The sequence below is a fragment of the Triturus cristatus genome, chromosome 2_1, assembly GCF_964204655.1.
Source record: "Triturus cristatus chromosome 2_1, aTriCri1.1, whole genome shotgun sequence".
In the NCBI taxonomy this organism is placed as follows: domain Eukaryota; kingdom Metazoa; phylum Chordata; class Amphibia; order Caudata; family Salamandridae; genus Triturus; species Triturus cristatus.
This window is the reverse complement of record NC_140581.1, coordinates 934,374,466-934,401,609: the sequence shown is the minus strand read 5'-3', so window position 1 is coordinate 934,401,609 and position 27,144 is coordinate 934,374,466. Positions and strand designations below refer to the sequence as shown.

Genomic DNA, 27,144 nt, shown 5'->3' with positions numbered 1-27,144 from the left:
CAGGTGTTACTGAATTGGCCATCTGCTGGCAGGATGCGGGAGGGGGGGGGTTGGAGGGCGGAACTGGTCCTAGTCCCACTTGCCACTGAATAAGCTGAACTCTGCCTTCACACAAATGGCTTGTTAACCCTGCATTGTCCCTGCAGCCTGGAGACAAGGCAGGGGAGTCTGGAAACTCGAAGCACTTCAAAGAGAAACCTCTAGAAACGTCTCCTACTTCAAAGAAGGCACCATGTATAATACAAGCATTTGCAATGCAATAGGTCTTGCAATGACATTATTTTGAGCTATTGACATTGTAAATGGCAATGCCTTTAAAAAAATTAAAAGGCATTGTTTTTACAATACCAAAAGCAACACCTATTGCATTGCGCGGTGTCCGTGAAGACGGCGCCGCGTGTATTAAAGTAAAAAAAAAAAAAGTGTGTTGGGCAGAGAGCTTTGGCATACTAGGTACTAGCTACTAGGTCTCGCTTTTGGGACCTTATAAGTTTTTAGTTATGCAGCACAAGATCTTTGGTGCAACAACATCAACTGTTGCATGGCTAAAAACTTATAAGGTCTCAAAGGCGAGACCTATTGGCTATGCCAATGCTTGTTATACCATGAAACTAATTAAAAAGTCCGTTTATACCTAAACCCTTACAGAAATCAGTAGTTAGCTCTCTGGTGATGTCTAGAATTGACTATGCGAATGGCCTGTACCTAAATGCCCATCAGCACGGGTTAAACAAATTGCAGACACTACAGAATAGGGCAGCATGGACCCTTTTGAAAATTCTGAGATCTTACTCTGCTGCAGATTCCATCAAAAAGCTACACTGGCTTTCTGTGAGACAGAGTGCTTTTTAAGGCTCTCTGCATTGTCTACAAAGCCTTGCATAACCAAGGTCCTGAATTCTTTAAGAACCTTAGCTGGTATTCACCCTCTAGATCCTTAAGATCCACTTCTGCCAAAATGGTATCCGTACCCAGGTACAGGCGAGCCTCCTGGGGAAGTAGTCTTTGTCGTGTGTGCCTCTAAAGCCTGGAATAAACGTTCTTTTTCCATCAAATCGATACCAAATCTGCTGGCTTTCAGGAAATCACTAAAAACCTGGCTCTTCAGGTCCTGCTAATAATCTCTTCGGGGTATCTCTCATATGGTGTTTCAGCTAGCACCAAGACGCCCATGGGCATTCGAGCGCCTAAAAAAACTTCTTAACATAACTTTACCACTGCTGACTAGTGCTAAAGTCCTAAGGCCAACAAAAACAAATTCAGCAAAATAAAAGGGGAGAAGGCAAAAAGTTTGGGGGTGGGGGGAAGACCACCCAAAGGCTAACAAATCTAACGTAAACATGCATTAAATTATTTAAACAGTTTATTGAACCAGTATGCTTCAACAGGCACCATGAGAGGAAATGAAAATCTATCTAGAACTGACAGGTGGATTTTCTCTCGTGAGGCACTAAGCCCTCCAAAGGGCCCTCACCTATTGCTGCGTAGTACCACTCACTTCATGCTGAGTGCGCTGTGAAGGGATATTGAAAGGATGACTGCGTTTCTGCTTATGGATTCCCCCATTGCATTCCATGTATACAGTTGTATATTTCCCCTTTATAAATATGTACACCAGTTGTTCATTTATGTGTACTAGTGTGAGTTATAATACAAATATAATGGGCAACAGAATGCATATGCTAATTCTTGCATTCCACATGATTAATCACAAGGACTATCCTTTTTCATAATAACTTTCATTTGTTCACTGCTAAAACATTCCATGTTTTAAGTGGCGTTTGTCCTTGGTTGATTAGAAGTAGAGTAAAGAAAAAGACTGTCGCCATCGTGAAATGCTTTTCCAATCTTATTGCTCGTGCCTCAGTGTCAGCTTTGTAACTCAAGCCTGATGATTTATTGAAACTGGGAAACCGCTGAATGTATTGGAGTTTCTTTTTAGTTTCTATCTTCCAGGAAGGAAAAAATCAAAACAAACATGCATGCAGACACATACAGACACTCTTCAACCTTCCCCCCCCACTCCCCAAACTCCTCCTGCACTCCCTCCTCCCCTTCCCAAACACTGCACTATGTCTCCTCTCCCAGGAAGGGATACCCTGCTCTGCATGTTCTTGGGACGGTCACTGCCACCACGGGATTCCCCTCACCTCTCTGTCTTAGGGGAAGGAAAGAGGAATAAGGCACAACTTCTTGATATCTGCATGAGCATGTGTGAGATTACTGTTAAACACTTTTGCAACGAGGCACAACATTGTGACTAATATTCAGAAAAGTGGGACAATTAGGTTGTTACTCGCGACGTCTGTTCTGTTGATTCTGAACCCTGACCTCTGCATACTCCGGGAGCCTTAAGCAAACTCATTGGAGCATCTGCTGAGCAAATTGTGTGTTGGATGAAGCATGCAAACGTTGAAACCCACAAAAGGAAACCTACAATCCCATAGTTATCTTGTAATGGTGTATTATTTCACAAAACGTATGTGGAGCGCTGATCCATTTTTCCTAACGCCCACTCGATATTCTGACTGATCGAAGGAATCATTTTTATCTTCAAAATAGATTCAAAACATCTGCAGCTTTAAAACCATAGACTCTGTGCCGATGAGCTCTCCTGCAGTTCCCCCGGGGCACAAGCAGGCATCCACTTCTGTCAGGACAGCTGATCGCAGCAAGAAGACAGAAGTGGATGCCTGCTTGTGCCCCGGGGGAACTGCCAGCAAAAAAAAAAGAAAGCAAAGCACACGTGAAGCGGCATTATGTTGCTATGGCAAGAAAATGGCGAGGGATTGTCCACAGTCCCACGGACACGCGCATGCGGTTTGCAATGGACACATGGCGAGAGCAGCCATCTTTGTCCATTGCAGATGCGCGCATGCGACCCCTCGCAGAATCGAGACCTAAAAAGGGACCCTCGACCCACTCTTTAGTTTAATTTCTGGCCCTGCAAAAAGACTTTCATAGGAGAAAGTCCAGTCCTTCAGATCGAAGCCAGAATTCGGTGGTGCCTTTACAGCGCTGGTAAAAGAATAAACACGTCTTAAGTACGCATTCGTTCAGCACATAAGTCGTTATAACGACTAGCCTTAGGAGTGCATTAGAGGAATTGTGCTGGTTTAAAGTCCAACACCTTTCCTACTGTTGCGCTTACTGGAGTTGGAATAGTAAATTAACCTATTCCTAAATCCAGCACCCCCAAGTGAAGTCGCTATGACGACTTGCGTCGTGAACTAATGCTTACTAAAGACTCATTCGATCTAATGACGGCGCTGTGAAGGCAGTGTGATTCCAGCTTGCAGAATACTGTCACACATTCCTCTCAGAGGACTTCCTGCTGTGTACTTCAAAAGACTACTTAGCTGCACCTGGAAATACTGCTTTGCTGCCTGAAGTCTGCCTTAAACCCTCAAAGGCCTGCCCTGCTGCTTGAGCCCTGCTTCATCAGAGTGACTCTAAGGGCTAGTTTGCTGGCCTCCTTCAGAGCCTTAGGGACAGAAAAGACTCCCACTATCTTGAACCCAGACCTAGACCCAGCCTGAGTGAGCCCTAACCCCTGCAAGTGGTGCCCCATTAGTCCTAGTCTCTAGGTTGTGGTGCTAAATGTGCCCAGAAAGCCACAATCCAAAACTTGGGGCTTAGCACATTTTTGGCTGAAAACTGGTCTGACAACTCTGAGAAGACCGGGACCTAACTGGTCTGACAACTCTGAGAATACCGGGACCTAACTGTTAGTCTATCTGCCAATGTGCATCGCCGGTCAGCTTGACTTCACAGCAGCTCCTGAATAACACAAGACCAAAACTATGACAAATCCAATATAAACAAGCAAAGATATCACTTTTAAAAGGTTCAAAACAGTTCAATTCATGGGAAACTATGGATGCATCGCTCTTTTGACAGAGTACCAGGGATGCATCGAAGACGAAAACAGGCATAGGGGAGATGAAGCGCCGGAAAACAAAGCCGTGTATTGATTCCTTACTTGCAGAGGAGGTGATGCGTCCATTCCTTACTGCCAGGGGAGGTGATACGTTGATATCTTACTCACAGGAGAGGCGATGCACTAGTTTCCGGACATGCAGCCTCCTTTCCTTACTGCTGGGCTACGTCAATGAAGTACTTGGCGCACAGGTGCGATGCGTTGAAAATCCAGATGCACTGGGGTCGATGCAGCAGAGGCAAAACAGACGCTGCACCTTTTTTAAAAATTTATTTTATTTATTTTTTCCCCCAGCCACGAGCAGGTGATGCATCGCTTCCGTCAGCCGCACTTCAGGGCCTGAGTCCGAGAGGGAGCGCGTGCCTCAAACATTAAAGACACTGTAATCAGGACTCTGGCTGCGGTTTGCTTTTCATCCGCAGTGCAGCGATGCATTGGTTTTTCAACCGCACGACAAGACTGTGGCGGGATTAACAGGTGCTGATGGTCGATGCATGAATTTTTGGGCTTCTTTGCAGCAAAACCACCTCAAAACGGCCCAGAACTGGAATTGACACCACTTGGCAGGTCAGAACTCCCAGCATAGGAGTTCAGGGGCTACAGGTGAAGTTTGTGGTAGCCCTGAGACTTCTTAACAGGAGGCAAGCACACACAAGCCATTGGAGAACCTTGGCAAGCAGGATAAAGAAAGCAAAGTCCAGACTTTTTACTGTCAAAGACGGAAACAGCAAGAGCCAGGCCAGCCCAACACAGCAACAAGCAGAGTGGCAGGCATTTTCCCTCCTACAGCTTCTCCAGCTCTTCTTGGTAGAATCTCCTCTTAGTCCGGACGTGTTCAGAAGTTCTGGTGTCACAGCTCCAGTTCTTATGCAAGTTTCTGCCTTTGAAGTAGGCAAGTGTCAAAGGAAAGGAAAGTCTTTGTAGTGCACAAGACCCTACCTTTCCCTGACCTGGCTGCAGACACCCTACAGGGGGTGGAGATAGCTTGGTGCGAGGACAGGCACAGCCCTATCCAGGTGTCAGTGACCATTCCTCCCACCACTCTAGCTCAGGAAGACCCATCAGCCTGGTGATGGGCCATTAGGATATGCAGGGCACACCTCAGCTCCCTTTGTGTGACTGTCTAGAGTGAATGCACAAACAGACCAGCTGTTAGTCTAAACAAGAATTTTTAAATTATGAGTTCAGGGACCCCAAACTCTAAATCCCTCTGCCCCAATTGAAAGTTACACGTGTAAGAGCTTACAAAGCAGCTCCAATGATAACCTATGGGAGACATAGTCCATACAATAGTGAAAACGAAATTGGCAGCATTTTACAATCAGGACATGTAAAACACACCAGTACATGCCCTATCTTTTTCATACACCTCACCCTATCCATAGGGCTACCTTGGGCCTACTTTAGGGGTGCATTACATGTAGAGAAAGGGAAAGTTTGGGCCTGGCAAGTTGGTGCACTTGCCAGGTCGACAAAGCAGTTTAAAACTGTCCACACAGACACTGCAGTGGCAGGCCTGAGACATGGTTGTAAGGCTACTGTAAAAGAGTCTTCCAAGACTATATATATATATATATATATTACCTACTGGCGGTCGCCAGTAGGTAGTTATAGTTAGGACCACGTTTCCATAGGAAAACCTCAACATTCTATTTTGAATAACTTTGGCGCCGGTCGACGAATCCTCGCGAATTTCTCAAAATAGGTGGGGCGCTACGCTCCGCTCCTACCCTGAAAGTCTCGGGGGGATCCGTCAAGCGGGGGCTGAAATAAAAGGGGGGTCCCAAAACGCGTTTTTCCCATGCATTTTTCCATAGGACCTTTAGAACGAGCTACAGCCCGAACGGCTGAACAGAATTACTCAAAATTTGGCAGAGAGGTAGTCCCTAGGTCAAGGAAGTGCCTTTTGTAGGTTTGGTGTAAATCTGTTCAGTAGATTCTGAGAAAATAGCCTTTAAATCAATATATATATCTGAGCCCGCTTACGGTACGCTTACCGTACGCTTACGGTAAGCGTACGGTGGCGTGCGCGAGCGCGATTCTGATTGGCTCTTAGATCTTAGTAAACATTCGAATCGGCCGAAACCAGGAAGCGGCGGCCGCCATTTTGTGTATTTCACTCTGAAAAAAAAGAGTGAAAACAAGGAAAGGGGGCAATGAGGAGAGTTACAGACCCCCTAACATTTGTAAGGGGGTCAAAGAAGGACAGAAAAGTACAAAGAAAACATTTATTGATTTTAAAAAAAATCACGGGGTACGCGTACGGTAAGCTTACGGTAAGCGTACGGTAGGAAAAAAAAAAAAAAATGAAAATCAGATTTAAGTGTTTAGATATTAGGGGGCTCTAAAAAGAGCCGTTGTGTTTATGAAATGATTTTTTAGTGGTACCTACAAGTAAGTACCGATGCAGAGTCTAAGGTTCAAGAGGAAGACTCTGTTCCCTTCATCATTGAAGTGCACACCATCTCCTCTATAAATGTCTTGCATGTCATAACGCAAGTTGTTGTGGTAAATGGCACCCATACCATAGTCACGGAGGAAAGCAGAAACAGATTTGTTGACGTGCTTTCTTGCTTTGTCATCGCACCGCGTGCCCACCGTGCGTGCACGGCACTAACTGCGTAAAGTGGGCGCGCGGTGCGCGAAGCGCACCGCGTGCTCACTGTGCGCGCACGGTGCGCGAAGCGCACCGTGCGCGCACGGAACGAACTGCGTTAAGTGGGCGCGCACGCCACGAATGGCGTAAAGTAACTTAGCATTTAAAAAACCGTACAAATTCACTGAAAAAAACCATAGGTTTCACACACGTTATAGTTAGGAATTAGCATTTAAAAAACCTTGCAAATTCACTGAAAAAACCATAGGTTTCACACATGTTATAGTTAGCGGAAATTTTACTGATAAAAAACCAATGAAATTCCCCCGTTATAGTTAGTGCAGGCAACTATAACTCACGCGACCGCAATCTTCTGCTGATGACATATGTGTCTTTCTGAAAAAAAAATATTTGTAATATATGTATAGCTAAAAATGTATGGAAGAAGACATGGGCAAATAAGTGTCTAAATACAGTATTAGCATCAGCAGAGGATTCCGGTCGCGTGAGTTATAGTTGCCTGCACTAACTATAACGGGGGAATTTCATTGGTTTTTTATCAGTAAAATTTCCGCTAACTATAACATGTGTGAAACCTATGGTTTTTTCAGTGAATTTGCAAGGTTTTTTAAATGCTAATTCCTAACTATAACGTGTGTGAAACCTATGTTTTTTTCAGTGAATATATATATATATATATATATATATATATATATATATATATATATATATGTTTGTCAATGTCTTTTAATGGAGCTTGTAAATCAGCTCCTATCTCAATCTTACTATACAGTTGAATGCCCCTTCTGCATTTCTCAAGTCCTAAAATTCTTTTGGAACTAATGACATCATAATGTCATTCACACATTACTACATTCACTAATGTGAGTGGCACAATCAGTGCTGCATGCTCACTATTGGCATTTGATTTAGAGGCCCTGGGCACACCTTGCGCACTTAACTAGGGACTTAGTAGTAAACCAAATATGCCAATCATGGATAAACCAAATGCAGATGCATTTTAAACAGGGAGCACATGCACTTTAGCATTGATCAGCAGTTGTAAAGTGCCAAGAGTTCAAAAACCAGCAAAAATGAAATCCAGCACACGGACAAAAAAGAGGTCAGAAGCAAAAATACAAGGGATAAACCAACCCAAAGAGGTCTAACAGTAAGGTAGATGTTAATGTGTATTTAACTAATTTGTCATTTTGGGTGCTCAACCTTGACCCACAAGCTTTGCTTTGCTTTAATGTTTTTTTGATGATTATTTTTTCGTTTTGTAGGTAACAGTTGACTTTTAATCAGGATAAGTCTAAAGGCATCCTATTTATTTCCTGTGCAACAGAACTCCAAATTGTCAAAGTAGATTCCTCAGTTTCAGATTTGCTATCCTTAAGTGTCTTCCGATTTTCGTTGCAACGCTAACTTAAACCCAATGGTTTCAATAACGTTTAGGCACTGTTGGTGCTTTTGAGCAATGGGTGTGCTTATTTTGTTGTGCACTGCAGTTGTATTTGAATAAATTATACTTTTTGTTTCCCGACCCCAATCGGTATCACTTCGATCTTTGTGGTGGTGTTTAGCCTCTAGTGAGGCCGAAGCTAAAGAAATACATCGTACAAAACAATCTTATTTCTTCTGACACTGTAACACCCTTTCGGCTTTTTGCCCGGGCCTTTTTTTCTTAGCTTTTGTGTAAACAGGAGTTTCCTTGAGCTGCTGGCAGCAGAGGTGTTAAGTGTTGTACATTGCCTAGGGTTCTACTTGAACAGACTCCAGTGCCCGTATATTTAGCTAATGTTTGTAGTAGTAGGAGAAAAAAAATCACACAGTAGGCACGCTGCGGCAGTCCAACTTTAGGTGCAGGAGTAAAGCAGCATTGGCAAAGCCAATAGGACTCGCGAGAGCTATTGGTTTTGGCAATGTGTTTTAGCCATATTTTACACCAGTGTGCCTCTGTTCACCATGGCTAAAAGTGGGTGAGGTAAATTGAAGGATGGGTAGATTGGAGGTTGGGGCAGATTGGGATGGGGTAGGTTGGGGCAGATTGGGATGGGGTAGGTTGGGGCAGATTGGGGTGGGGTAGGTATGGGGTGGGGTGGGGTAGGTATGGGGTGGAGTAGGTGCAGGTTGGGGCCGGGGTGGGGTAGGTGCAGGGTGAGGTCTGGGTGGGGTCGGTGCGGGGTGGGGTCAGAGCGGTGTAGGCGTGGGGTGAGTCGGAGCGGGGTGGATCGGATTGGGATAGATATGGAGTAGATTGGAGCATGATAGATACAGGGTAGAAATGGGGTAAATTGGAGCAGGGTAGATAACGGGGTACATTGGGGCTGGATTGGATAGACTGGGGTTGATGGTGTCGACTGGAGTGGTGTCTACTGGAGTGGGGTTGATGGTGTCGACTGGAGTGGGGTAGGTACGGGGTAAATTGAAGTAGGATAGATTGGAGCAGGGTGTGATGAAGGGGAGCAGTAGCAATTGGAGGGAGGGAGAGATGCAGTGGCAGGAAGATGGAGACGTAGTGGAGGGAGGGGCAGCGGTGCCATGAGTAAGTGGGAGCATTATTACGATTAACTGCATGTTCATTTCTATTATCAATAGCCGTATAGGCAGTTTGTTTTGAAAAGTTAAAAAAAAATACTTTTCTGGCCCAGGACTCACTTATCCCATTGTAGGTACACAAAGAAAAGTCGAACTATATAATTTCAAGTGCTTGGGAGCCGTTTTAAATGTAGGTATTTTGTCAAGAAAACACATACATTTTTCTCAAGGTTTGTGTTGCTCCAGGTGACAAATTCTGTTTCACTGCTTACTACTTTGTAATTGCATTGTCTAGAAAGCCATTCCAGGGTTCATTTGTATGCTCATAATGCCATTGGCTTTAATTGCAGAATTTGGCTGCTTCCTCCTTTTTAATTCTTTTACCTACACCAGCAATATTGTAGAAAGTTGTCAGACCGCACAGACTGTATGTATGTATATATATATATATATATGTATATATATATATATATATATATATATATATATATATAGTGCAAACCAAAATCAATCTCACTTTAAAATCTTTTCATATTAGGGTTATATATACTATTCTATACAATTTTGTTGGAGCTCACGTTCTGCCTGCCAAACATTGCAGCTTCTCGCGCTTCCAAGTGCGAAGGGGAAGGAACAGTAATTTAGAAGCAGGGGTTGGGGAAAGCAACATGGCATACCAAGTTAGTGGCATTTGCTTGTTATTGAAAAAAGTCACTAGAGGTCTGAAAAGGCCGGGATAGAACTAACAAAGAATGTTGTCTCCCGGTGCTCTGTCCGAGATTCACGTTCTTGTATACCCTTTCCCCATAGTCCTACTGCACAATCATGAGTTACTTCCTCATTTAAGACTAGGCTTGGTTATTTTTGGTTCTTGGCCGCTTTTGCCATTTTTTTAGACCTGGAATCATTGAACCATACAATCATGATGTATTCCTTCATTCAAGACTTGGCTCTGTTTTGTTTAGTTTTTAACCTCTTTTGTCATTTTTTTTTTTTTTTTTTTTTTGAGACCTTGAATCCTTGATCCATGCTTAACATAACAATGCACTTGAAATAGGGAGTCCTTTTACAAGCCGAACTAGTCATTGGACTCGAGAGGAGATTTCAGCAGGTGAAAACCATGGCTCCAAAATAGGCTGGTTTCTTTTATTTCAGACGCATCGTTTGCAACCTCTACTACTGGGATTGTAAGGTCCAGAAAATTGTATTTACAGATTTTTTATTCTGTGCATGGCTGAGGGAAGAGCTATTTGTGTAGACGAAAAGGTTACATTTTCACGAAGGGTTGGAGTACATGAAAGCATTCCAGCATTTGGGGTTAAAACGTCTGCAGAAAGGAGTCGTCTTAGTTTGATCTGAGTTTTTGGTTCATGCAGTCTCACTGTGTATGAAACCGCAATTTGTTTAACATGTTTGGAGATGAGTATACCAGTATGGAGGAATGGAGGTTCATTGAGCTGGTCTGACATACTGGTATCATCAGCAAAATCTTGAGTGTCCTGGGACCTAGCCCCAAAATCTTAATTAGCTAGGGAGCTTTGTGGGCTTTCCAGCCACCCTCAAGTTCAGTTGCCCCAATCCTATACTAGCCCACTTTTGGGGATTCATGTTTTGTCATCTCAAAGATGGCAAAAGCGGATGTGAAATATCTTGTGTAAATGCTGTGTTGTTCCAAGTGAGCCAGCTCAGCTAGTTGAACCTTTTTGTGTTGCTGTTCTGATTCACTCCTGAAGTTACCTGATCTCTGTTGAATGAAGCAGCCTGTTAGGTTTTAGGACCCTTTATTTAACTCAAACAAGGCGCAGAAGCCGATTCAGTTAAAGTACAGACCTTTTTTTTTTATATCACATGATTTACATTTGGCACGTAAAATAAAGAATATAGGATTCAAATTAATTAAATTAATACCTACTGTGTACTCTGATGACTTAGACTACGAAACGGGTTGCTAAAGCTTTTGAAATAAGACTAGCATATTGGTTTCTTAATTAGTGGGTAGTCTGGCTTACTTATGCTTTGTAACAGTTACGTACAGTGTCTAGCCTTGCAGGTCCCCACTACTGTCATGAACAAAGTAGAAGCATTTATGATCTATTATGAAGGTCTAATTTTGTCACCCCTAAATGCACATTTAAGGTGGTATTCCTCTCACAGAGGTCAGTTTCCTGGTTATCAAGATCTCTGCTCTCTTGAACTCACTTTGACGGCTAACCCCTTTCATTTACTATGCTGCACCTGAGAGCAGGGACATATTCCCATTTTGTGTCTGCTGATGAGATTAGCCGTGCCATTCCCAGAGCGGTCCCTGCCAGGTGATTCAATGGGTAGCTGTGTCAAAGACTAAGAATGTATGTCAGCTTGTCTCCTTCGATCTTCTGGGCCACACTGAATTTGGATATGGCTGCTTTGCAAAGGAAAAGTTTTTCCTTTTGTCTTTTCTATAGGTCTACAACTTGTTTACTGGTGTACTTGAAATAAGATCTACTTTCTTGTTCTTACTATAACATATGCCAGATAAATGACAAATTCTGTACAGTTGAACATCAACACAAACATCTGCGTCATACGGCATAGATCCCACCATCGTCCAGTTCTTAGGAGCTGCTGGTAAATGAGGTAGACCTCTTGATTTCCTCCCCTTAGTTTTGTGCTGATTTGTTGAGTATACCAATACGGAGGTTTGTTTCTGGAACCCAACCAGTATAATCCTCTCAATTTGCCTTTGCGTTTTATTGCCTTTAGAACTGTTGCACCAGCATAAGTGCATGAAGCAGGGACATGGTGTATATTTCTTTTTCAACATGCAAGAATGGCCGCTACTTGCATTTAATTTGGTGCCTGTGTATATGTGAGTAGCATCATAGCAACCAATAAATAGTTGTGCTGTTCTGTTTTTCTGCGCCTCCTACAACTATTGTAGGAGGGGGATCAGCATATGTTTTTGGGGTTGGCTTTCTGTTTGATTCAGGTTGATTTTAGTGTCTACATATGTTTATTTTGTTGGTCAGGAACCCAATATTGTTTAAATCTGAATCTTCATATAGGGTTTTTCTTGGAGATGCCCAGGCTCATTCTGATCAGAGTAGGGAAACTGAGTCGTTCTTCATGTACCCATTGAGATTATTATAGGTTGAATCTGAAAGAAACACGTTAGTTAGATTCCTCACCTTAGAATATCCCCAGGCGTCAGGCTGGATCCGGAAAGAGTTTTCGTCAGCAATACCCTTGCGCGTTGCTAGGCGTAGTCTGTGGCTCTGCGTCCGTCGTCGGCGTCGTGATCGCCGAAATGACGTCGTCGGAGTACTTGGACGCCGCCCTCGCACGCTGACGTCAGTTCTTTTTTTTTTTCCGCGCCGATCCGGGAAGAGCACACCCTTTTAGTCTATTTTTGACTAAACTTTTTGAACTCTTTTGGTTCCATTTTCAGTCGACCTCGACTCTGGTGCCGGTAGGGATGCCTGCATTCAAACCTTGTGACGCCTGTCACCGACTGATGTCTGTCACGGATCACCACCGCATGTGTCTCTATTGTCTTGGGGCCGACCGCGATGCAGAGTCGTGCCTCGACTGCTGGGCATTGACCTCGAAGGCTAGGCGGGAGCAGTCCCGCAAGCTGCCCGAGATCCGGCAGTCGGCCGCAGCCATCACCGCTCGTCGGGGTCGAAGTCTTCACACTCCGGTAAGTCGAAGCACAGCAAGAAGTCGAAGAGGCGACCTCGCTCTTCTGACTGCCATCGCCGGTCACGCGACTCGGCTGAGGGTTCGGGTGGTACCACCCGCGCGGCTCCGTTGGAGCCGCGGGAGTTCCGTCCGAGCCCATACCCTCCAGTCCCTGGGTCTGACGCGACTCCGGGGGAGATCAGAGACTTCCTCGTGGCCATGAGGAGCCTGGCTCCGCCGTCTACGCCTTCGGGCCTCGCGGGCTCGACTGGTAGGCCTAGCGTACCGGCGGCTCCGGTGCCGTCACCGACTCCAGTCCCGACGCCGCAGGCCCCTGCGGGGTCCAGGCCTAGATCCCGGTCGACGTTGGCCGACCTTACGACCCCTCCGCCGCCGCCCCCGGTGCTGCCTTTGGACAACACCGTTCCCCGGTTTAGTCCCGGTCCGGCGTCAGAGCAGTGCCGTCCGGTGCCGTGTCTGGCGTCGATGGATGACAGATTCATCTACCGCCCGGCGCCCACCCTTACATCTGTATACCAGGATTCGGAAGACGGAGACGACGGAGAGGGGTCTGAGGACCCTCTGGCACAGCAGTGCCAGTTATCTCAGGACTGGGCAGACGAACTGGGGGATGCCAGTGGTCTTGATACCTCCCCTGACACTGGCTTCATCTCTCCTCCATCCGTGGCTACGGAGGAGGGTGCTATGTATTCTGTGGTGCTGCGCAAGGCGGCCGAGGCCCTCGGGCTGGAGCTGCCTGCTGTGGCCGTGAGGACTGATCTCCTCGAAGTGCTTCAAACACCGGCAAGCTCCTCGGAGCCTCTGCTGCAGTTCAATGAAGCACTAACCGTTCTGATGGGCACCTGGTCCAAGCCCTCCACAGTTCCTCCTGTGGACCGGAGCCTGGCCTGGCGCCACGGCCCTGCACCGGGTGACCCCAGTTTTCTGTCGGTGCACCCCACACCCGAGAGCCTGGTTATCCTGGCCTCTACCTCCCAGACCTCCTTCCCGTCTGCTCCCCCGGATTGGGAATCCAAAAGGTTGGAACAGTTTGGGAAGAAACTGTTCTCCCTTAGTTTGGGGTTGCGGTCTATCAGCACCGCGTGCCTTTTGGACCGTTTCTCCCACTCCCTGTGGGATACGGTGGAGGACGTGCTGCCCCAGTGTCCGAAGGAGGCCCGTACACGGCTCGCCCAGGCTCTTGCCGAGGGGCGGGATGCGGCACGGTATTCGATCCGATGTGGACTGGACACAATGGACTCGCTAGGCAGGGCAGTTGCGACCACGGTGGCGATTCGTCGCCACGTCTGGCTGAGGACCAAAAATTTCTCCGGGGATGTCCAGAGCACCCTCATGGACATGCCCTTCGTTGAGCGTCGCCTTTTTGGCGACAAAGCGGATAGTGCGCTGGAGCGCTTGAACGACTCCAGGGATACGGCCAAGTCCTTGGGCCTCTCTGCCCGCGCCCGCAAACTTCCGCTTTTCGCCCCTTTCGTGGCCAAGAAAGGGGCGCACCCTCACGTCCGTCTAGCCACAGGCCGCAAACCCAGTCTCAAAGCGGTGGCGGACGTGGATTCTGCCGAGGCGGAGCATGGGGACAAAGCCGGTCCGTCCACATCTACCCCAGCAGCATCCGCATCAAAGCCCTCCTAGTCCGAGCTTTCAGGCCCATTCCATGCCGGTGGGAGGCAGAGTTTGCCATCACCTGCTCCACTGGCGTACCATCACATCAGACAGGTGGGTGCTGCAAATCGTCCTAAGGGGCTACTCCCTCCCCTTTGAGGCAAGCCACCCAGCCATGCCATCGCATTACCACCACATGTCGGGGGGGATCACTTGAAACTTCTGCAGGAGGACGTTACGGCCCTCTTGGCCAAGGGGGCCATCAAGCACGTTCCTGGCCCACAAGTAGGTCGGTGTTGTTACACTCACTACGTTTTGGTTCCCAGAAGGGCAAAGGGGGCCTACGCCCTATCTTGGACCTCAGGAGCGTCAACGCCTTCCTCCAGAAGGAGAAGTTCAAGATGCTGACATTAGCTCAGGTTCTGGCTACCATGGAGACTGGATGGTAGCGTTGGACTTGCAGGACGCTTATTTCCACATCCCCGTCCTGCCGGCCCACCGGCGTTGCCTGCGGTTCATGGTAGACCACGAGCACTTTCAGTTTACCGTGCTCCCCTTCGGCCTCACCAGTGCCCCTCTGGTGTTCACGAAAGTGATGGCGGTGGTCGCAGCTCATCTGCGCAGATTAGGGGTTCCAGTCTTCCCCCTTTATCGACGACTGGTTGTTGAAGGCGGGCTCGCCCCAGGCAGTCTTCTCCCACCTCCAGACTACGGCCGACCTCCTGCATTTGCTGGGGTTTTCCATCAATGTGCCATAGTCGCTTCTGAGTCCCTCCCAGAAGCTCCTCTTCATCGGAGTGTTTCTTGACTCTGCGCAATTCCGGGTTCATCCTCCGGAACAGCGGGTTCGGGATATTCAGGCTCTGATTCCAATCTTTCAGCCTCTATCCCGGGTTTCGGTCAGGTTGGTGTTGCGGCTTCTGGGTCTAAGGGCCTCCTGCATCCTGCTGGTACATCACGCTCGGTGGTGGATTTGGGCTCTGCAGTGGGACCTGAAGTTTCAGTGGGCCCAGCATCGGGGCAACCTGTCCGACCATGTCTTGATCTCGGAGGGCACTGCCAGACAGTTGCAGTGGTGGCTCACGGACCGCGATTGGGTCAGTGGCAGATCCCTCTCCCTACCCCAACCGGAGCACGTAGTGGTGACGGATGCGTCCCTCCTAGGATGGGGGGGCCACATGGGAGAGGCGGAGATCAGAGGCCTCTGGTCTCCGGCAGAGTCCCGGCTCCATATCAACCTATTGGAGCTGTGGGCGATCCGACTTGCACTGAAGGCATTCCTCCCCTCTGTTCGGGGGAGTGTAGTGCAGGTGTTCACGGAAAACATCACCGCCATGTGGTATTGCAACAAACAGGGCGGGGTGGGGTCGTGGACCCTTTGGCTCTGCGCCTCTGGACATGGCTGGAACATCAGGGCATCACCCTGGTGGTTCAACACCTGGCGGGCTCTCTGAACACCAGGGCGGACGAACTCAGCCGCCGGTGCATGATGGATCACGAATGGCGTCTGAACTCGGACATGGCGCAACACCTCTTTCGGCAGTGGGGAAGAGTCTTGGTTAGATCTATTCGCCACCGAAGAGAACACGCAATGTCAGCAGTTCTGTGTGTTGGAATTTCCAAGGTGGCACTCGCTCAGAGACGCTTTTCGTCGCGAGTGGAGCTGCGGTCTGTTGTACACCTTTCCGCCTATACCACTTCTGCCCAGAGTGCTGAAGATCAGGCACAACCGGGCCCATGTCATCCTTGTGGGTCCGGATTGGGCACGAAGATACTGGTATCCCGAGCTACTCAGTCTATCGATCGATCCCCCGATTCCACTGCCTCTTCAGGAGGACCTTCTCTCGCAGCAGTTGGGGACGGTCCTCCACCCGATCCTGTCCAGCCTCCACCTCCATGCGTGGAGATTGAGCGGCGGCAGTTGATGCCATTTGACTTGCCTCCTGAAGTCTAATGTTATTCTGGCAGCCAGGCGTCTCTCCATAAAATCGGTATACGCCTGCAGGTGGAACTAACTTGTGGCATGGTGCACAGCAAAGGCTGTGGATCCCCTTTCCACCCCTCTTTCTGAGGTTCTCCTCTTTCTTCTTTCCCTGGCCCAGCAGAGCTCTGCTCTGGGCACCCTCAAGGGATATCTTTCAGCTATTTCTGCCTTCTTACGGCTTCCTGATCAGCCTTCTCTTTTTAAATCCCCTGTTTCTCGACTCTTTAAGGGCATTACTCGCATGTTTCCTCCTGTCCCCTTCGTAATGCCTCAGTGGGATTTGAATCTAGTCTTGACCTATCTGATGTGCGCTCCCTTTGAGCCACTTCATAATTGTCCCCTTTGTCTTCTGACTCTTAAGACTGCTTTCCTGGTTGCCATCACCTCTGCTAGAAGGGAGAGTGAGCTCCAGGCTCTCTCTTCTAAGCCTCCTTTCCTTTCTGTCCATTCGGACAAAGTTGTTCTTAGGACTCGTCCTTCCTTTCTCCCTAAGGTGGTAACTGCCTTCCACATCGGCCAGTCTGTTACTCTGCCCACCTTCTTTCCGCCTCCGCATCCCTCGAAAGAGGAAGAGAGGCTCCACCGTCTGGACCCAAAACGGGCGCTGTCCTTCTATCTGGACCGCACCACACAGTTCAGGGTGGACTACCAACTCTTTGTTGGCTACGTGGGCGCTAAGAAGGAGCGGGCGGTGCACAAGCGAACTATCTCTTGGTGGGTCGTTTTGTGTATCAAGGCCTGTTATTCTTTAGCTAAAAAGAAACCTCCTGTAGGGCTGAGGGCCCATTCCACGCGGGCCACAGCGGCGACCACTGCCCTGGGCCGGGGAGTTCCCTTGCAGGACATCTGTCAGGCAGCAACTTGGGCCTCGCTGCACATGTTTGCCAAACATTATTGCCTGGACAGCCAAGTCCGGAGAGACTGCTTCTTTGGCCGTTCTGTTCTCCAGGACTTTCTGGTGTGATCTTGGTTCGCCGACCCACCGCCGGGGATGGTATTGCTGGGGTATCTATTCTAAGGTAAGGAATCTAACGTGTTTCTTTCAGATGAACAAGTTACTTACCTTCGGTAACGATATATCTGTAAGAAACATTAGTTAGATTCCTCACCGCCCCACCCATCCTCCCCGTTCTGCGAACCGATATCTAGGGTTGAGGTCATCCCTTTCGGGGCCCTAGATTTTTGGCACCAGTGTCGGTCTCTTGCATGACTGCATTCCTGGCGCCAAAAGCTATGTACAAGAACTGACGTCAATGCGCGAGGGCGGCGTGTAAGTACATCGACATCATTCCGGCGATGCTGACGACGGACGCGGAGCCGCAGACGACGCCTAGCGACACGCAAGGGTATTGCTGACAAAATCTTCCTGGATCCAGCCTGACGCCTGGGGATATTCTAAGGTGAGGAATCTAACTAACTAATGTTTCTTACAGATATATCATTACCGAAGGTAAGTAACTTGTTCTATACCACCAGTCGTTAATAATTAGGAGGTGAGAGGCCACACAGTATGAGTAAACATCAGCTGCCGCTATGCCACCACAGTATGTAGACTGAACACAGGTCTGTAAAGCCACCCTGACTACACCACCGCCCCACAAAAATGTGTTAAGTATAGCGTTTATTTGTGCAAACCAAGACCTCGGTATATAATATGGGAAGTTTTTGAGGCGATAGAACACTCTGGGGAGCAAGACCATTTTGAAGATTGCCGAACGCCCATAGAGTGAGAGGGGCAGGGAGGACGATACAGAAGTCTACCCCTGAAGGCCTGCCAAGAGCAGGTTGATATTTCGCCCCCATGAGGTCGTAGGACAAGGAGACATCAACATTCCCAGGAACTGGAAACCGTCCATAGCATGGTGTAGCTGAGATGCCCATGTACCCCGGCCCTACTGTCCACAAACGGGAAATAACACTAATTTAGATGGATTAGTGTGGAGCCCAGTGGTCTGGCCGAAGACATGGAGAATCTGCCAGATTCTCGGACCCGAGATCTAGGGATCCGTCATGAAAAATAAGACGTCATCTGCGTAAAGAGCTATTTGATCTGTCTGCAACCTTGGCCACTCAAAGCCACGGAGCACTGGGTCTCCGCGGACCCAGACCGCCAGGGGATCCATCGCCAAGGCGAATAGGAGTGGGGACAAGAGGCAGCACTGCCACGTGCCGCGGCTAATAGGGAAGAAGGGAGAGCGGTGACCGGCGATACGCAGAGAGGCCATGGATTCTGCGTATAATAGACACACATATGCCAGAAAGCGTGGGCCAAAATTAACCGCCTTCAAAAGCTGAAATAGGTACTCCCAGCTCAGGGAGTCTAAGGCCTTATCAATGTCTGCAAGAAGAATCACAGCTGGATGTCTTGGCTCCGGGGCCAGTGCCATGGCATTACCCGGCGGATATTATGACGAGTGGCTCGGTTAGGAATGAAGCCTGATTGGTTGAGGTGAATTAGATCCTGAATGCAGGTACACAGGCGGTCTGCGAGAACTTTCCCTAGTAATGTGGATTCAAAGTTAATTAAGGAAATAGGGCAGTATGAAGATGGATCCTCGAGCGGGCGACAGGGCTTCAAAAACAAAACTATCTCGGCCTGGCGCCAATCCCAGGGTAATAATTGGCGTTCAAGAGCTTCGTGTATGGTGTTCAGTAGGTGTGGACCCAATAAAGACGTGGGAACGAAGGAATTCTATTAGGAACCCAGTGGGGCCCGGGGCCTGGACAGGTCGCATCACCGTGAGTGCCGCCGTCAATTCATCTATTGTAATGGGGGCATCCAGTTGATCCCCCAACTGATCCGTCAGCCTCGGGGGGGGGGGGAGGATTTCCCAGAGAAACTAGGCTGATGTCAGCTGAGAGCTGCTCCTTACGGGTGTATAGCGTGGAGAAGTAATGAGCAAATTCTGTGACTACCTCCGTGGGGGATGAGCGTAAGACGCCATTGCGACCTCTAATGATTGGAACCTGGGCCGGAGCGCGCTCTGACAAAGCCTGTGTAATATTTTGCTTGATTTATCCCCCCACTGGTATATCCAGTGCTGAGATGTTATGTTATGTTATGTTATGTTAGTTACATTTTAATGCGCACAGCTGCTCCAGCGAAGGAGCGTCCTGGCGCAGGGAAAGGAAAACACCACATAACACAGGATCCGTCGACACGGAATAGAAAATAAAGACAGGAAATAATTAAAACAGAAGGGTTTTCAAAGCTCTGCGGAAGGACAAAAGGTCGTTCGAGAGCCGAATTTCCAAGGGAAGAGCGTTCCAGAGGGTTGCGGCTTTCACACGGAAGGAGCGACCCCCCATCCGACTAAGTCTGAAACGGGGGACGACCACCAAGGACTGTCCAAGGGATCGTAGAGAACGAGTGGGAACGTAAGACGAAATCAATGAATTAAGTATTCCAGGTGCCAACTCTCTCAGAACTTTAAAAACCAGGCAGAGAGCCTTAAATTGGATTCGCTTACATATCGGGAGCCAGTGCAGGGAACGCAGGGTGTTAGAAGTGGGGCAGGATCGAGGCAGACCAACCACCGCCCTAGCTGCCGCATTCTGGACTCGTTGTAGACGAAGAATCTCGGCTTGGTTTACTCCTAATAGGAGAGAGCTGGCATAATCCAGCCGCGAGATGATCATAGCTTGAATGACCAGCTGTCTTGTGGGGGCATCGAAGAAACGCAGCAGGGGTCTTAGCCCGCGTAGTACTCCAAAACAGCAGGCCGCCACTCTCTTTGTGTGAGTCACAAAGCTAAGCGTATGGTCAAGCCAGACTCCGAGATTCCTGAGTTCCAGGACAGGGACCGGCGCTGATCCCAGCTCTGGAGGCCACCATTCATCCCCCCAGTGGTCCGCATCCCTTCCAACGATCATCACCTCAGTTTTTGACGCGTTCAGTTGGAGACAGTTGTTATTCATCCAACTGGCCACCTCTCTCAGCCCACTTCGGAACCTAATGGCATCCCGCTTGGCATCCCCGCTGATCGTCACCGCCAGCTGAGTGTCGTCAGCGTAGGAGACCATGGTAAGGTCCCATTGCCTGACGACCTCAGCCAGCGGCTGCACGTACAGATTGAAAAGCGTGGGACTCAGCGAGGAGCCCTGCGGAACCCCCATGTCCAAAGGATGATACTTGGACTGAAAAGGAGGGGTGGCAACGCAGAAGGAGCGATCACTGAGGAAGGAGCGGCACCACTGCAGAGCTGAACCACAAATGCCAATGTCCTGCAGGCGGTGTAGCAAGATGCGATGGGAGACAGTGTCAAAGGCAGCGCTCAGATCGAGTAAAATAAGCGCTGCCGTTTGACCTGCATCAAGCACACCTCGCAAATGCTCAACCATTGCTAGAAGGGCCGTCTCAGTGCTGTGACCAGCACGAAACCCATTCTGCGTTGGATCCAGGACATTCACAAGGGTCATATGCTCCGTGAGGACCCGATTTACATGGGCCTCCATAACCTTGGCCGGCCAAGGGAGCAAAGATATAGGGCGGTAGTTTTCAGGTCTCGAAGGATCCAGAGATGGTTTTTTTAGGATCGGGGAAACCACCGCTTGCTTCCATTTGGCCGGAACCAGGCCAGAGGTTAGGGAGAGGTTAATCAGGGAGCACACCACAGTGCGACCCTGAAAAGCAGCGTCCCTGAACAGCGCAGATCTTACCGGGTCTGCAGGTGATCCAGACTGACCAACCAGATCTCCTTTGCCTCCACTATGAGGTGTTGGTGGAGCTGTTGATATGTGAAAGATGAGTTACGCTGAAGGGTTGAGCTAGGAACCTGCGTATATTGTGCCTCAAGGGATGCGCACTGGGTTTCCAACTCTTTCCGCTGAGCGGAGCGTTGACGTGTGTCATTAGTTCTAAAGCTGATATCTACCCCTCTGAAGGTGGCCTTCAATGCATCCCAGAGGGTCTCTTTATAGGGAGTGGAGTCCGTATTTAGCGTGAGATAATCCTGGACCGCCATGCCCAGGCACTCCTGATAATCCGGATCTCGAAGGTGCCATGGGGACATTTGCCACCGGAGGGGAGGCTTATGGGAGTGCAAGCGGAGTGTAACTGTGACAGGGGAGTGATCAGACAGCCCTCCGGCGTGACGGGAATCCTGAGAAAACCTATGGATGTAGTTACAGGATGTATAACATGTAATCTAGTCGAGACATGGAGCCGTGCACTGTGGACATGTATGTGTAGCCAATTTCAGCGGGATGGTATTCACGCCATATATCGGCCCAACCAAGTGCACCAGCCAGCAATGATAACTTCGAAGCCCCAGCATGAGGATGTGTACCTGATCCCCGTCGCCTATCTAGCGATGACAAAGTATCATTCCAATCACCTCCCAGGATAGACCGGCCCTCTGGGAGATCACTCCACTGACGGGTGATGCTCTCAACAAACTTGTTCGCTAATGGGGGGCGTGCATATACACTAACTATGTTAAGTGGTTCCCCATAAAGTGTGCCCGACAGGAGGACATATCTACCTCCGGGGTCTGCACAATGTTTACTATGGATAAAGGAGATGCGTCTATGAATGCGGATAGCTGTTCCTCAGGAGCCTCTAGTAAACCCTCCGTGGAAGACCTGCTGAAACCAAAACCTGGCCAAACAGGGAGCTTTGTTGCCCAAGAGATGTGTCTCCTGTAGGAGTAGGATATCGGGCCCATACCGTTTTAGCTTGCCGGAGGACTGCTCCCGTTTGATTTCATTAAGGAGCCCACAAACGTTCCATGTTACCACAGTGATGTCACCCACATGAGAGGCTATTTGACCCAAACACCGTCGCATGGCCACACAGCAAACTATTTGCCTTCCATGTGAAGGCTGGAATGAGCGTCTGCGTATGAAAGAAAACTGAAACAACAAAACTGCGAAGTCAAAATACCCCCCTTTTATCCCCCCTGCCTGATACTGCCATGAACTAGGAGCATCTGTTGCGGTATGGAGCACCCCCGGCCCCCCAACATTGCTTTCCGCGCCAGGAACACAGAGCCATGCAAGAGACCGACACTGGTGCCAAGAATCTAGGGCCCTAAAAGGGATGACCTCAACCCTAGATATTGGTTCGCAGAACGGGGAGGATGGATGGAGCGGTGAGGAATCTAACTAACTAAATATTTCTTTCAGATATATAGTTACCAAAGGTAAGTAACTTGGACTTCTGTCTTTGCTTAATTGCATTCATACATTTTTACTGTCTGTATACAAGTTTGACTGGGGCATGATTTTGGTAGGCTGTGTTGTAAAATGTTTGTGACAAGTTAGTGTTTCTGTAAATGTTTACTGCTTAGTGATGAATCATTGCTATTTTGTTCTTTTAGTGTCTCCCCATTGGGAGCTCGCCATATAGAGAACTAGCATGTTAGCCCATAGCATTAAGGCTATCTGTGATTTATAATGTGTAGTGGTTTGTTACCTTCCTCAGCACATTGGGGTTACAGACGTGTCTGCTGTGTATTTTTTCTAATTAAACCTTATTGTGTGGTGTCATAGCAACCAAAGCAAGCGAGAGTGTAGGTATAGACTCACTGCTTTTTACATCTTGCTTGTTTTTGTGGCGTTTGCGTTTTTTTTTTCTCGTTTTTTTTTCTTTTTCTCCAGCTCAATAATTCTTAATACAAGTGTTCATCCACAGATATTACTTTTTATTGGGTACGCTGTCACCAAAGGGATATTAACCAGTTATTTATTTTCTACATAGTGAAAGCTATCTGGGGCTCAGTGTACGAACCTTAACTTTTTCAGAGATCTGGTATTTAAAATGTATGTTCAAAGTGGGGACTGCATGCCTGCCAACTAGCACGATATGTTTGAGGGTGCGGACCTGGTGTAGAGAGAACTGAGAAGCTCTCTGCCCCTCGCCACGTTCTCCCATTCCCTCCAAAAAAACAAAGGTTTATCGAGGCTGTCACCAGCGTCCTGTGGTATTTTCAACCCTTTTATAGACAAAGGCTGCCTACAGCCTCCGAAAAACGAGTAGAAAATCCCCTGTTTACAGTGGTTTTGTGCTCATTTTTCCTGCCACTGTGATTTCGCCTTCTCATCGGGTACCGTGTGAAGGGCGCCGACATTGTGTGACACACGGTAGCACCGTGTGAGTTGGCAGGTCTGGGATTGCCAGTTTGAGGGACTGAAGCAATGGAATGTTGTTTTGATTTTGTTTAGGATACCCCTGACTAAGTAGATCTTTCTTTCTGGGCCTGATTCACGAAGTATACCTACACTTCTGTGTAAGTTTACGATTTTTGGCAATTATCAAATAACTTTTACAAGTAGTATATTTACCACTGCCGATCTTTTTATATGCTGAATCTCCCACAAGTGCGGAGACTTCATCGTTCTGAAGATACTACTCGTAAAATTATTTTGTGGATTGCAAAAATCGTAAAATTACACAAGTGTGAGTTTACCTTTATGCTTCAGGCCGAAGTGTCTGAAGACATGCATCCAACCTACATCCCATAGACAGAGTCTGAAAGATGCAGATACTGTTACCGTAGTTAACATTAAATTGGCCTATAAGTTTTACCTTGTTCTGTGCTAGAATTTACACATACCAGGTAAGAACTAGATATGCATTTAAACGTGTTTTTTTTGTTTGTATTTTTTGGCACCTAATGTATTCTGACGAATTGGTGCCTCGTTTGTTTGAACTTGTTCGTTTTTTTCATTTAGTCTTTTCTCGGTATATTCTTCTTTGGTGTTAATGGTCTGTGTTTTACTAGAATGCAGACTTTCTGTTTCTCACAAATGCGAAACTAATTGACTGTGGGTGCCGGCTTTTCCATTGCTTTGAGTAAAAGTAGCTTAAAAGCTCAAAGTGAAACGTCCATGTTAACGTTTACTGTGAAAAAAATGCGTAGGAGTAGCTTCACGTGTCAAATTTGTTTTAAAATGTGTGCTGACGCCCTGCGGCTCTTGGTTGACTGTCCCTTGCTTGTGGTAGTTTGTAAAAGAACGTTTTTTTCCTAAGCCCATGTTATGGGGATATTATTTAAGAATGTAACCCTGGAGTAGAAAAAAAGCAAAACTGCAAGGTTTTAGGTTTTTAAATCCTTATCTGATGAACGCTATTTTTAGAAATGTTAAGGAAAACCTAGATGTGTGGGGCTAGAAATAGTTAACTAATGCTGATTACAAACATTTTCACTTTATCTTTATTTTTTCTGTTTTCCTTTTTAGGATAATACTTGGTCTCCTTCCACCATGCGGCCTGTCTCATGTGAGGTGCACTGAAAACCTTTCCAGGACCATCACTGTGGCGGGGCATTATTTCGCAACTTGGACTGCAGACAACATCTGAAATGCTGAAAAGAAAACTTCGTCACTGTCAACTGAAACGTTGCAAGCTTCTCCTAGTGGCAGCCTTTACTCTTCTGACACTCTCAGTTGTGAAAATCCACCAGCATGCGTCGTTTGTGGACCACCGCCACTTGGAGATCAGAGAAGACCACCCCAACAGTGCTGTGAACTGCACGGCCATCTTAAGGGGCGACGCAGAGGCCATTGCACAAGCCAAGCTTGAAACATTGACGGTGTCCTTCAGGAATCGGCCAAAGCTCACCACAAATGACTATATTAACATGACCAGAGAGTGCGACTCCTTTGTAAGGTCGCGCAAGTATATCCTGCAGCCGCTGAGCAAGGAGGAAGCCGCTTTCCCCATCGCGTACTCCATTGTGGTTCATCACAAAATAGATATGTTTGAAAAGCTTTTGCGTTCCATCTACGCACCCCAGAACTATTACTGCATTCACGTGGACAAGAAGGCCCCAGAATCCTTCTTGGCTGCAGTAAAGGGTATAGCTTCTTGTTTTGAAAATGTCTTTCTGTCGAGCCAGATGGAGAGCGTGGTGTACGCCACCTGGTTCAGGGTGCAGGCAGACATAAACTGCATGAAGGACCTGCATCGGGCTAGTGCCAAGTGGAAGTACCTGATCAACCTCTGTGGCATGGATTTCCCAATTAAAACCAACCTGGAAATGGTGGAGAAACTGAAAGCTTTGAAAGGGGAAAACAGCCTGGAGAGTGAACGAATGCCTTCAAATAAAGAGTGGAGATGGAGAAAGCATCACGAGATCATTGACGGAAGCATCCGAAGCACAGGAGCGGAGAAGGAAGCTCCTCCCTACGAGATGGCCATCTTGTCGGGCAGCGCCTACTTTGTCCTCAGCAGGCAATTTGTTGAGTACGTCTTGGAAGATGAGAAAATCCTTAAATTTATTGAATGGGCAAAAGACACTTATAGCCCGGATGAATACCTCTGGGCTTCCATTCAGCGGTTTCCTGGCGCTCCAGGCTACCTCCCAAACAGCGATAAATATGACGTTTCTGACATGAATGCCATGGCCAGGTTTGTCATGTGGCATTACTTTGAAGGGGACGTGTCTAAGGGAGCACCGTACCCACACTGCAGCGGGGTTCATGTCCGATCAATTTGTGTGTTTGGCGCCGGAGACCTGACCTGGATGCTCCGAACACACCACCTGTTTGCCAATAAGTTTGACACAGACGTGGACCCTTTTGCAGTTCAGTGCCTGGAGGAATATTTAAGGGACAAAGCGCTGTATTACCAAAGCTAGGAGTGTATGGTTAGCGCTATGGTAATTGCACTGTGTTAGATCCTGCCTTGTCTCACAATGTAATCTAGGTTTTGAATGGTGTGACGCCATAGGACCGGAAGAGGTGTAACGCCATAGGACCCGAAGAGATGAGGCCATAGGACCCGAAGAGATGTGAGGAGCGCTTTTTATTTATTAGACTTTGGTTATTTAACAATCTGGCGCTCTAGACAAGAAATGAGAGGGGCGTGCAGTGGAACTTGAACTATACAATTTCGCAATGTTTTCTAGATCACTCCTATTAATATTTCCAAAGATCTGCAGCCAATAATGAAACCAAACCTGTTTGTGTAATTCCTTAAGTTCAGAAGGCTGTGCTTGTCTGTGACTGAGAGGTAACCCTGTGCTGAGAAGACCTCTCCAGATGCTCTCAGAGCTAGGTTTGCACAGTTTCTTAGAAAGTCTGGAAGCTGCATGCACAATTCACCAGAATTGCAGTTTTCCGCCATGTGCACGCAATAGTTGCACATTGAATAAATATTCCTTTTTCTAAAAAGCACGGACAATAAATTTTGAATGCATTTGCTGTGACATATGTTTTAATTCCAGAAACCTAAACATGTAATGTTGAGTAGAAATTAATTCGGAAGTAGAGGTGTTTTGCTTTTCTAGAAATACAACTTTACAGCAACTGTAGCTACATTGACACGACACTCGGCAGAACAGTGCCTATTCCCGGGATTGTGTTTGTAAATAATACAGGCCACCTAAACTATATTAATAAATCAAACTCTTCTTTCTCCCCCAGGGCACTCCGATTAGCAACTTTTTACCGAAGTTTTCGATATACTGCTGGTCTCCCCGCCCCTCTCCTTTTCGTATACTGCCAGGCTTTTATGCCGAGTTTTCCATAATCGTTTCTTAAAAGAAACCTTCTTTGCAGTGGTATAGGGTGGGGAGATCTGTAGCTTGTAACGCCTTCTGGTAACTGTTCCCATAACTTTTTATGTGAACGCAGCAGAGCACACGCCCGCCGGGTTTCCAGGCCGCTTAGCATGCCGGGAGCCACATCTCTTGTGACTCTTGACCACACCTGTCCTTTGATCTGAGGAGGATTTCAAGAGATCCATTCAGTGTTGGTGAGAATACTGTTCTGCACTTGCCGTCTGGAACTGTTTGCCAGTGTCTCTTTAGATGAGGTCATTAACTCGATTCGAAAAATATTCAAATTAAAGTAGAG

General features: G+C 47.6%; 1 protein-coding gene across 3 annotated transcripts in view; it reads left to right on the top strand.

Moving 5' to 3' along the window:
- Window positions 1-26,485, top strand: part of GCNT1 (glucosaminyl (N-acetyl) transferase 1) — a 107,735-nt gene extending 81,250 nt beyond the window's left edge. For all 3 annotated transcript variants that reach the window (XM_085633415.1, XM_085633403.1, XM_085633409.1), the window contains one exon: window positions 24,526-26,485. In XM_085633415.1, the coding sequence (XP_085489541.1) occupies window positions 24,648-25,925 (1,278 nt within the window). In that variant the 5' untranslated portion in view covers window positions 24,526-24,647 and the 3' untranslated portion in view covers window positions 25,926-26,485. The remainder of the gene's footprint in view (window positions 1-24,525) is intronic.
- The last annotated feature ends 659 nt before the right edge of the window (window positions 26,486-27,144 follow it).